General features: G+C 47.6%; 1 protein-coding gene across 3 annotated transcripts in view; it reads right to left on the reverse strand.

The window, feature by feature from the left end:
- Positions 1–12,120, reverse strand: part of UBXN6 (UBX domain protein 6) — a 261,847-nt gene that overhangs the window by 148,642 nt on the left and 101,085 nt on the right. For all 3 annotated transcript variants that reach the window (XM_088450838.1, XM_088450839.1, XM_088450840.1), the window contains exons 4-7: positions 3,426–3,548; positions 3,244–3,341; positions 1,210–1,285; positions 996–1,080 (exon numbers count right to left, since the gene is read on the reverse strand). In XM_088450838.1, the coding sequence (XP_088306964.1) occupies positions 996–1,080; positions 1,210–1,285; positions 3,244–3,341; positions 3,426–3,548 (382 nt within the window). The remainder of the gene's footprint in view (positions 1–995; positions 1,081–1,209; positions 1,286–3,243; positions 3,342–3,425; positions 3,549–12,120) is intronic.

Raw genomic sequence — 12,120 nt, forward strand, 5'->3', positions numbered from 1 at the left:
GCCAGAATTGTCTGTGGTAACAGACAAGCGACACTGGTTCAAATCACATCCACATTTAATGCAGGAAGTACCAGAAGCATATCCAGCAGGTCAGTGCAGAGTTCTTTAGCTTCCATGGGATATGAGAGCAGAAGACCCAAGACCAGAAGAATCCGGCTGATTACCCCATGCAGCTAGTGCAGACATATTGGGTGGTCGGGCACCAGGATTGTGTAATGTGTACCGGCCGCCCGACATGTTGGCCTGTCGGCGGTGCGGTCATCTGTCACTTCGCTGGGTAAATGCATTGTTAAGTGTTTACCCAGCTTTAGACTCACTAGTCTAATGGGGCACACATCCACTAGCAGACATAGAAATGACTGCACGTTTACGACATTGTAATCGTGCAGTCGTTTCACAGTTTGTGCTGTGCCTACACTGAACATTCAGTTGTTCAGTGTAGGCACATCAATCATCCCCTAACATGCTCAAACTGACGTTACTGTCAGGTTGACTAGCATGTTCAGGCGATGATTGATGTTGGAAACTACCAGCGGGAGCGGGCATCTCTGGTCGTTTCTGACATTAATGTGCGCGATGTATGCCCGATTACTGAGCGATTGCACGATTACGATGTCATAATCGCACAATCGCTCAGTAATGTTGTGTAGTGGATACGCGGAATAACAGTGTTCAGCAATAGATCAGCCAGCTTGTCAAGCATCAATTACCCTGCTCACAGGAACCAAAACCCTTATAATGCCAAAGCAATATTCCAGATTTATCCTAATTGATTGGTAATAAATAGAAACCTGTGGCAAGTCCTTTAATTTGCCACAATAGATATACATAAATATATAGAATATGTTTGGTTATCAGTAGATATTTTATATAAAGCAACTTGTATCTTTGACTTCGAGATCCTTCAACAAAGAAGTCACAACTTGATTATTTGACTTAAAGCTCCTTCAACAAATATATCAAACTGATAACTGTGTACACCAATACATTCTTACCTTGCCCAGGCAAAGGTAGTGCCTTCTTCTCAAATCCAACTGCTTCAAAAAAATCATGAGCTCCTTCCAGACAACTGATCTTTTCCTATGGGGAGATACAAGCAATTTGCTATGGACAAAAATGATCTAACTAGTAACACTATTCTACTAACAAATATTGCCAGAATGCAATATACTCTATGTCCATAATAACAGATAATAATAAGAACCTCACCTGAAAAACTTTGTTTGATAGTCTAATTGTACGATATTTCTCCTCATTTGGATTCCCAAAAATGTTGTTAAGGTACCTAAAATGAAATATAGATATTATGTAGACACTGTGCATTTAGGGGAAAATTTATCAAAGCTTCTAAAGAGTGGAGTAGACAAGCAGAGAAGTTGCCCACATCAACCAATCAGCTTCTACCTAAAGGGGGAGTGTCCTCGTAGGGGGCGTAGCCTCATGCTCCGAACCCCAATTAAAAATCTATCACTTAGGGGGAACGCGGGGGTGCAGGAGGTCGCTGTGTGGAGTGCTGGCCAGCTCCCTCAGTACAGTGCAGACCCGGCTCCTGTCATTGAGGGGGGGAGACTGCACCTTGGTGGCACCCCTCGGCAGGTGACAGCCGGGTGCGGACCGCACCACCCTTGGGACGCCACTGATAGACAGAAATCACAAATACGTACTGTAGTGTGTACTTTACCAGTTATTGAGAACTGGGGACTCTTTAAAAAAAAAAAAAAAAAAAGGCTGGGTCCTCTGGGATGCTCTGTGCTGCAGCCAATCCCCAGGCTGTCAGTGATTGGCGACCTGGCCCAACCACCATGCAGAGAGACGGCACTCCGGTCATTCAAAGAAGCACCAGTCACGTGCCAATCAGCAGCGGCTGCCGGTCTGCAAGCTCCGTATGGCTCGCAAGCGGTGACAAATTCGAATGACGGTGGCGCTATCCACGGGCTGCAGTGTCGGTGCAGCTGCCTACTGATGTGGGGGCGAGCTGATGCAGGTGAGCGCTCAGAGGCTGCTAGAGGGACACAGCTAGGTGAGAGGCTGCTGGGGAGACGGTAGGGGGAGGGTGGTGCATATTGTATAAAGGGCATTACTGTGTTGCATAATATGTAAGGGGCATTACTGTCATAATGTGTAAAGGGCATTGCTGTGTGGCATAATGTGTAAAGGCTTGGCATAATGTGTAAAGGTCGGGCATTGCTGCGTGGCATAATATATAAAGGGAGGACATTGCTGTGTGGCATAATGTGTAAAAACCAGACATTACTGTGTGGCATAATGTGTAAAGGGCATTACTGCTTGGCATATTGTGTAAAGGGCATTACTATGTGGCATATTGAGTAAAGAGCATTACTGCATGGCATATTGAGTAAAGAGCATTACTGCATGGCATAAATGTGAAAAACGCATTACTGCATGGCATATTGAGTAAAGGGCATTACTGCATGGCATAAATGTGTAAAGGGCATTACTGCACGGCATAAATGTGTAAAGGGCATTACTGTGTGGCATAAATGTGCAAAGGGCATTACTGCGTGGCATGTGTTATAAGGGGCACTTCTATGGTATCACGTGAATAGAGGGCACTACTGTGTTACGTAATGTGAATAAGGGGCACTATACATGAAAAGCTAAAACAACCGTCCCCACCCATGGGCCCTAGTGACCGGCATGGCACAGCATCTACTCACAATGCAGGGAAAGCTTGGAGGCAGCCCAGCATCTCCGTGAGTGCTGGGAATGCCCCTTACAGTGATGAAAAAGGGGCGCATCTCAAGGACCCCCTTTTTGAAATGACCACACTTCTTTTTCTGGCACACGGCGAAGTGTCCCTTTCTTGGAGCCACCCTGCCCTCTGCCTGCACTAATGTGAAGACTAGATAGTTCTTAATATTTACATACCACATCCAAAAACGTTTTTTTTCTGGTATATACTACACATATTGCTTCATAAATATGCCTATTATCACCTAACGCCTTGCTCACTATGGGTTTTATGTACAGACAAATCATATCACCTGTAGAATCATGGGGGCATTAAACGTGCATTTAAGGGCATTCTAGGGGTTGGTGGGGATGTGTGGTTGAATGTGAGCTGGTCTGAGGGGCATATGGGGAGCTCTAAAGCATAAATTATGATGTGATCCAGAAATGGTCAGGTAGGACACCATTTTTTTTTTTTTTTTTAAAGTGGAGGGCCACTCAGTGTGATCACTGGATACTTCTCTATCTACAGCATGTAACTAGACCTCTTACTTTGCCATAGTCTCAACTCCCAATTTCACTTTATCTCTGGGTTTGTTAAATGTATGGATCTTCATGATGGATGCAGAAATAGAATCAGTGGTGGATAGCTAGAGGGATCAAGAAAGAAAGAGAAATTAATGCAATACTCTTCCAAAATCAAAAAGGTAGAAGTAGACAATGCTGACACCTACCATCTCTATGGTTTTCCTTATATGCGATTCTCTCTCATCCCTCTGAAGCATTTCCCCCGTTAGCGGGCATCTGAACTTAATAGTACACACAGAGCTAGATTCCTCCCCAATAGCAGGTATGTCCTTTAAAAAAAAATATAAGAAATTAATCAAACAAAAAACACTTAATGAAATGGTAAAATATACAAAAAGTATATATAGCCAATATTATAATATCTAATACAAGGTATCAACATGCTGAAAATACTTCTTATTGTATAATTTGAATTGTACTAGTTGTTGCATGGGTTCCCCCTACCCTTCCCGCCTCACTCACTTTCCACTCCGTGGATCTCGCCCCCACACCTCCCTCCATACTCTTTTCTTTCATTCCCCAGATCTGTCTCACTCTGTAATTCCCACCTTGGCTGCAGTGACGGAGAGGTGTGGTGGAGGCGCCGCTATTGGACCAATATGGGAGCAGAGTTGGGGTGAGATGGATGTCAGTCCTGTAAGTCTGGTCACTCCATCACAATAGGACATGCTGTCATAACAAACAGACACATCTCCCCTATGTTATAATACAAGTGTATCCTCATACATCTATCCGCAATAAGTCATGCAACGCGACTTGTCTTGCGTGAATGAGTCGCTAGGGCCCGTGCAACTCTGCTAGCGTCAGGCGTCCTTTTCTGACAAAAATGTGTCTAAGTTGCAATGCAATGTGACTAGGATGCACCAGCAGACTGTGCTGATTAATTTGATATGCAGCACTTGTATATATATGTGCACCTGAGTTTGTATATGCACAATGGAACTTATGCTGGCCATACACTAGCGCGATTTCATGCCGATTGCACGATTTTAGACGCATCTTACGATGCATTGTGTGCAAATCGTGCAGTATTTAGCTAGGAATATGATCCGATGCGCGCTCCCGCCGCTCTTATATCGTATTTTATGATCAGACGAGCAGCCCATATTATGCGTCGTAATCGTATGCAGATCGTCACGTGTATTTGCGCATGCGATGCATCGTGTGTACGACCGGCGTCATTTGAGTGACATTTTCCTCTATTAAATCTATTATGATCGCATGTTTTTAGTGAGGCACACGATTGATCATATCACGACCCGTCGTATAGTGGCGAATCATCGTACTTGAGATCGTATGTACATCATGTATCAAAAAGCCCCAAATCGTGCGGCTGGGACTGCTAGGAAGTGCCGGGGAGTTCAAGGGAAATCATATGCTGAATCGCATCTTATGCTGGTCGTACTAGTGTATGGCCAGCATAAGAATGAAAAAAGCTGTGGCCACTACATTGTAGCACTTCGCATACAGATTCAGAGACTCTATTATACAATATTACACACTATTACGCACACTATTATACAAATGTCGCATATCAAATTAATCAGCACTTGCTCACAGCACCTGGCATTAGAGAGGGGTTTTTAGGCATGACTAGAGCAAAGATGTGTAAGGATACATCTGTATAGAGACACACATCATTCTACGGCATAATACATAGACACTCAGGGGGACGGTGTCTCTGTGTATTATAAAATAGGGATGGTGTCTATCTGTATAGTATGACATAAAAAGATGTGTTTCTAAATGGTATGATATATGAGAGGTGTATCAAATCTACATTTTGACATATGGAATGAGGGGGAGATGTATCAAGCAGTGAAAAGACTGAATAAGTGGACCAGTGGAGAAGTTGTTCATTGCACCATTTGGCAGGGTAGTGTAGTTTGACCAGGATAGGTTTTTGCCTAGGTTTGAACTTTGTCAGGGCCACACACACTCACAGAATCCTTATAAATGGGAACACACTTAAATTACACAGGTTCAAGGGCTGGCTCAAGTGGAAATTGTCAGTCTGACAAAAATCTGTGTGAAAGCTACAAAAGTATCCCTTCTGAGCAAATGTCAAAATGTATGACTCATGCAAGTTCATATTAAATCCAGAGTTATGCTGGATACACACTGGCAGATACTGTATATTAAAGGAGCATACACACAATCAGATTTGTCAGATGAACGATTGAACGATTTTACCAAAGTTTTGAACGATTTGAACGATTTTTGACTGCATTAAAATGAATGGAATCGTCCAAGTCTGACTGCAAACATGTCAGATATTGTTATCTGACAAACGGGAACGCGGATCGTTCATCGTCCATCGTTCAGGCATGTCAGATATGTCAGATTTTCCTTCAGATATGAATGACTGAACGATTTTTAAATCATTATCGTTCATATCTGAAGGAAAAATCTGACCGTGTGTATGCACCATAAGGCTCATACACACTAGACCAGGAGTGGGGAACCTAATTTCTGCCGAGGGCCATTTTGATATATACATAATATTATTTCGGGCCCAGTGCAAGCCACACCCCTCCGTGTGACATCACACGGGGTGGGGCCACAATCGCTGGTGATTATAGCAATGACCAGAGCATCCTGAGGATGCTCCGGAGACCTGTAAGGGCAGCGGTGTGACAGTCTAAAGTGTCATAAGGACGCTCCAAGCGGCACCACTGAATAGATTTTGGCTGCAGGGTGTCATTCTAGGCACCCTGCTAGCCAGATAAGGCTAGCAGAAAAAAAGCTCAGAGTGCCAGGCCAAATGATTCCACGGGTCTTATATGGCCCCAGGGCCTGAGGTTCCCCATCCCTGCACTAAACGATGTGCTGTATAAATTATATTGATAAAGATTTCCCTTGAACTTCTGTAGTGCAGGACAAACAATATCTTTCAGTGAAGTCATCCTGCCACATAGCTGAACAGACAATTCTTGACAATATCGTCAGATTGGCCTGCATGTACGCACTACAAAAGACATTAATGACCCGTGGGAGCAGGCATAGTTGGTCGTTTACTGCATCAACACTGAACGCTATGAACAATATATCGTTGAACGATATCTTCCTCATCTATTGTCTAGTGTGTATGCGGCTTAGGCGTTCAATTGATCGGCCAATATATCTTGTGTGTGTAGGCCAGTGTGTACCCGCGACGTCACTGCAGGGCATCGGTATGAATGACCCCCGGCCCAGTTCAAATCCCGACGCCGGAAGACCGGCAGCAATGAAGATCCCGACACGTAAAAAAGGCAAGTATAAGTAACTCTCTCCCTCCCCTAACCCTATCCTGCCCCCCTAGTGCCTAACCCTAACCCCCCGTCCCCGCAGCCTAAACCTAAGTCTCCTGGGGGGGGGTGCCTATCCCTAACCTCCCCCCGGGGTGCCTAACCCTAAGTACCCCCCAGCAGCCCCTAACCTAACACTCCCACCACCGCTTTCGGTATGCCAGGCGTTGGGCTCCCGGCGTAGGTATAATGACAGACGTCGGGATTTCGACGCCTATCATTAGACCCCTGCCGGGATTACACAGCCGGGAAGCCGACTGTCTGCATTTCGACCGTCGGCTTCCTGACTGCATTCCGTCTACAGATATATTGGGGCATTGTGCTGTGTGCATGGGCGGTCAGATGATGCAGGGAGGAGGGGGTGTGGCCAGTGGGAACAATGGGCAGATGATGGTTGTTCAGTGTGTATTAACAACCATCATCTGCAGATCACTCGATCTGCAGATATATCTGTTAGGTGTGTATCCAGCTTTAGTTCCTTTTAAAGTGACCACATTTATTGGTCAGCCCCCTGTGCTTGCATGCAAGGGTGTAGCTAGAATTTTTCGAACATGGCAAGAGCTTAAAATCCCCCCCGAGATAAAAAAAACACATACATTTTCCCCCACACAGAGCCCATTCATGTTATGCCATACAGAGCCCATTCAGGTTATGCCACACAGTAGTACCCCTTATACACATTATGCTATGCAGTAGTAGTGCCTCTTATATATTATGCCAAACAGTAATGCCCCTTGCACATTATACCACACAATAATGCCTTTTACAGATTATGACACATAGCAGCAGTGCCCCATTTAACACATTATTCCACACACTAGTAGTGCCCTGTGCACATTATACCACACAGTAATGCCCCTTATAATATTATGCCCCCCAGCAACTCACCTCCCAGTCTCCCTCCGGCAGCCTCATGCCTTCCCATTTGCCATCAGAAGCCAGCAAGTGTGGATTTGGGGCTTGGCCGCTAGCTAATTACAGCTGGTGCACTGGCAGGCAGCAGAAGACATAGGCAGACAGCACAGGCACAATTGGAATCTTGTTTTATACCTAGCTCCGCTAAATTTGGGATGGTGTAATTAGACCAGGATTAGGTTTTTGGCTATGTTGGAACTTCGTCAGGGCCATGGAGGTCTACATGGTGCCCACCAAGTAGGCCGTGGAGTCTCTGATTTAAAATTTTTGTTTAAGCAAGTTTGCTGAGGCCGTCTTCCAGTGCCTGAAACTACACTGAACTGAAGGCTAAGGGTAATATGTAACAGTGGGGTGCAAGCAGTGCTCCAACGGAAGAGCAGTGAGTCTGAGGATCATCTGTCACACTGCACCGGCCGTTAGGGGCGCCCAGAGCAGGTACTCTTCACCCGGGCCTGTTAGATGGGCAAGACTGGGGTCCGAGTCCTGCAGCCCTGCCCCCAACCCAATGCGGTACTTCAGGCAGGGAGAGAGAGGACTGACTCCTGCAGCAACCTCTCCCCACCCCAGCACACATAACGCTGTCCTTTTCAGGATCAATCAAAAGAGGTTATAGGCAAGGACAATGTAAAAATGAAGACTGCAGATCTACTTCAAAGTCCATTCTTCAACCCAGGCAACGCCGAGTATCCCAGCTACTATATATTTAAACACACACACACACACACACACACAATAAAGCAAAAGGAGGTTAGGGTTAGGTACTAGGGGGAGAGGTTTGGGTTATGCAACCCTAAAGGAGGGTTAGGGGGGGGAGAGGGGAAGGTTAGATAGCTTACTTACCTTCGTCAGGATCTGCGCTCTTCGGCATACTGGTGTCGGGATTTGAACTGCCAGGCTCACGTCCGGCGGTCAATCATACCACATCCGTCAGTCATGCTACCCCAACGGCTGGTACCATAACTGATACACAGCAGAGCAACAGAGAACAAGCCATCCCTACAGTACAGGTGTGGCTCAGCCAATGAAAAAATATGAGATATGGTAAGAACTTACCCTTGTTATCTCTATTTCTACGAAGTCCATAGGGTTCCACAGGATACCTTGGGTATAGGTGATGACGTCAGTCTTCAGGCACCACAGAGTTAAAGTTTTCAGCCTCCCAGGATGCATCTGGGTCCCTCTCCTATACCCCGCCCCCGGGCCAAGGCATCTCAGTTACGTCACAAGCCATAGGCCGGAGGAGGAGAAGAAAGAGAGAGAAGAAAAAAAAAAATCTGGACACTCACAGGAATCACATTCTCACCATAGGGAGACGGAAAAACCGGTGACCAGAATAAAGCCCATCTGCAGTACAGGTGCGACAGGGCGGGAGTCCTGTGGAACCCTATGGACTTCGTAGAAATAGAGATAACAAGGGTAAGTTCTTACCATATCTCATATTTTCTACTTCAGGGTCCATAGGGTATCCACAGGATACCTTGGGGATGTCCCAAAGCAGTATCCTTTAAGGGTGGGGACGCTCCTGTGTTGAGAGGAGAATCCGCCGCCCGAAGGAAGCATCCTGAGAGGCAAAGATGTCAAAAGCGTAATACCTCACAAAGGTATTGACAGAAGACTACGTAGCAGCCTTGCAGATCTGAACTGCAGAGGCACCACGTCTAGTTGCAAATGAAGGACCCACAGACCTAGTGGAATGAGCCCTCACCAAGGAGGGAACTGGAAGACCTTCATGAAGATAAGCTTCTGAAATTGCCATACGAATACAGCCTGCCAAAGTCTACTTTGAAGCAGGCCAACCCTTTTTACGGAAGCCATAGAGGACAAACAAGGCGTCCGACTTCCTAAAAGAAGATGTGCGGTCAACATAAATTCTCAATGCCCGCACAACATCCCAAGTGGCGTCACCCACTGAAAGTCCAGGTGAATTGAAAGCCGGCACAACAATTTCTTCATTGATGTGAAAACTGGATACCACTTCGGGAAGGAATCCCGGACGAGTGCGAAGCACCGCCCTATTCCTAAGAAAAATCAGAAAAGGGGGTCTACAAGAGAGAACCCCTAAATCCGAAATCCGTCTGGCCGAGGCAATGGCCAGAAGGAATATGGTTTCAGCTGTAAGCCATTTAAAGTCCACTGAGTCCAGTGGTTCAAACGGCGGCCCCTAGAGAACTCTCAGGACCACAGCCCAATTCCAAGGCGCCACCGGTGGAACAAAAGGTGGCTGAATGCGAAGAACACCTCGCATAAAGGTGTGCACATCAGAGAGCGCAGCAATCCTACGATGAAACCAGACTGACAGGGCAGACACCTGCACTTTCAGAGAAGCCAGGCGAAGCCCATGATCCAGTCCAGCCTGTAGGAAAGCCAACACCCTAGACAGGCGGAACTCCCTAAGGGAATACCCTCTAGGTCTACACCACCGGAAGAAAGTATGCCACACACGATGGTAGATTCTTGCCGAGGAAGGTTTACGAGCTCTTAGTATGGTTTGCACCACGGAGCTAGAAAAACCCTCTGGACCTTAGCATGACCGTTTCAACAGCCACACCGAGTCAGGTCCGGGTGAAGACAAGGACCCTATGACAGCAGATTCGGTCGTAATGGTAACCTCAGACTCTAGAGGTCGGAGAACCAGTGCAGTCTGGGCCACTCGGAAGCTATCAACAGTAGCGTACCTCCTTCTTGATTTGAATTTCCGTAATACCCGCGGAAGGGAAAACGGAGGGAAAAGGTAGGCAAACTGGAACGTCTACTAGACGGACAGGGCATACACCAGAGACGCCTTTTCGTCTCATGTTCGAGACCCGTACACCGGCAACTTGTTGTTGTGTCGGGACGCCATGAGGTCTATCTCTGGAAGACCCCACTTGTCCACCAGACTCCGAAAGACGTCCTGGTATAAAGACCACTCTCCCGGTTCCTCCTTGCTGGTTTAAATAGGCCACCGTGGTGGCGTTGTCCGACGGGACCTGCACAGGGTGACCCTGGAGAACCGGCTGTGCCCGCTGGAGAGCTCTTGACACCGCATGGAGCTCCAAAATGTTTATTGGAAGCTCCGCTACCGCCCGAGTCCACCTGCCCTGAAACAAGTGTGGACCCGTGACAGCTCCCAAGCACCGGAGACTGGCGTCCGTTGTTAACAGGACCCAGTTCGCCACCCAGAACGGGCGACCCTTGTTGAGGTGGGTCGTCTGCAAACACCAGGTTAGAGACAGGCGAACATCCGGAGTGAGCCCCATCGTCTGGGACTTGAGACACTGAGGCAATCCATTCCATCTGGACCGGATCAATAGCAGCAGAGGTTTGGAGTGACATTGGGCGTACTCCACCATGTCGAATACCGACACCATTGAGCCCAATAACCTCTTTGCCAAGTGTATCGACACTCGACGACACTGCAGACAACTGCGCACCCTCAACTACAAAGCAAGGATCTTTTCCTCCGTCACAAGGATCCACTGCTGCCTGGAGTCCAATAAGGCCCCGAGGTGCAGGATCCTCTGAGACGGGGTGAGAGTGGACCTCTGCCAGTTTGTCAACCAGCCGTGACATTGCAGTACCGCAATCGTCAGATCCAGATGGTGTAAAAGAAGCTCTGGAGACCCCGCTATCAACAGGTGGTCGTCCAGATAAGGCAACAGTCGGACTCCCTGCGTCCGCAGGAGAGCCGCCATGACCGCCATGACCTTGGTGAATACCCGTGGAGCAGTCACCAGGCCAAAAGGCAGTGCCCGGAACTGGAAATGTTCGTTGCAGATTGCCAATTTGAGGAACTGCTGATGGCGCAAAAGAATAGGGACATGCAGGTAAGCGTCCTGGATGTCCAATGACACCATGTAGTCCCCAGGTTCCAGTGCCAGAATAATGGACCGCAGGGTCTCCATCCGAAACAGAGGCACCCTCAAGGACTTGCTGAGGACCTTTAGGTTTAGTATTGAACAGTAAGACCCATTGGGTTTCTGCACCAAAAATAGAATGGAATAGAAACCCAGGCCCCTCTGGGAAATTGGAACATGCACTGCGACCAGCACCGGGCGAACTGAAGCAGGCGCCCCCCACTTTGGGGTCCCCCAAAAGGAGGCCTGGACCGTCAGGCCGCAGGTTTGTTATCTGACCTAGGAGCCGGACGTCTGGTACTCCAGACCTGTTTCTTGGGCTTGGACAATTTCTTGGCCCCAGCCTGCCGTGGAAAGGACTGTACTTTAGGCCCTGTGAGGCCAAAAGGACGACCCACCAGCACTAGAAGGAATCGTAGCAGTCAGAAGACATGCAGATTTTGCTGCTGCCAACGTAACTACAATTTTGTCCAGATCTGGACCAAATAGTACCTGTCCAGACCTTCTAATCCCTTTTTGGAATCCGCGTACACTTTCCAAGAACGCAACCATAAGGTGCGACGAGCAGCCACAGCTGCAGAGGAGATCCTAGAGGTGAGCATACAAATATCTAAAGCCGCTTCATTAATGTAAGTGGCCGAGTCTCGGAGATTGCCCACCAACTCGGTCTGTTCAGCCGAACAGTCAGAGTCCAAAGACGCCTCCAAATTATCCGCCCAGCGCTCCATAGCTCTGGCTACCCAACACACGGCCAGAGCCGGTCTGGATGCTTCCCTGCAAGGGAATAAACGGATTTGAGGCAG

Source organism: Taudactylus pleione, unplaced genomic scaffold, assembly GCF_031769625.1.
Source record: "Taudactylus pleione unplaced genomic scaffold, aTauple2 ptg000529l, whole genome shotgun sequence".
In the NCBI taxonomy this organism is placed as follows: domain Eukaryota; kingdom Metazoa; phylum Chordata; class Amphibia; order Anura; family Myobatrachidae; genus Taudactylus; species Taudactylus pleione.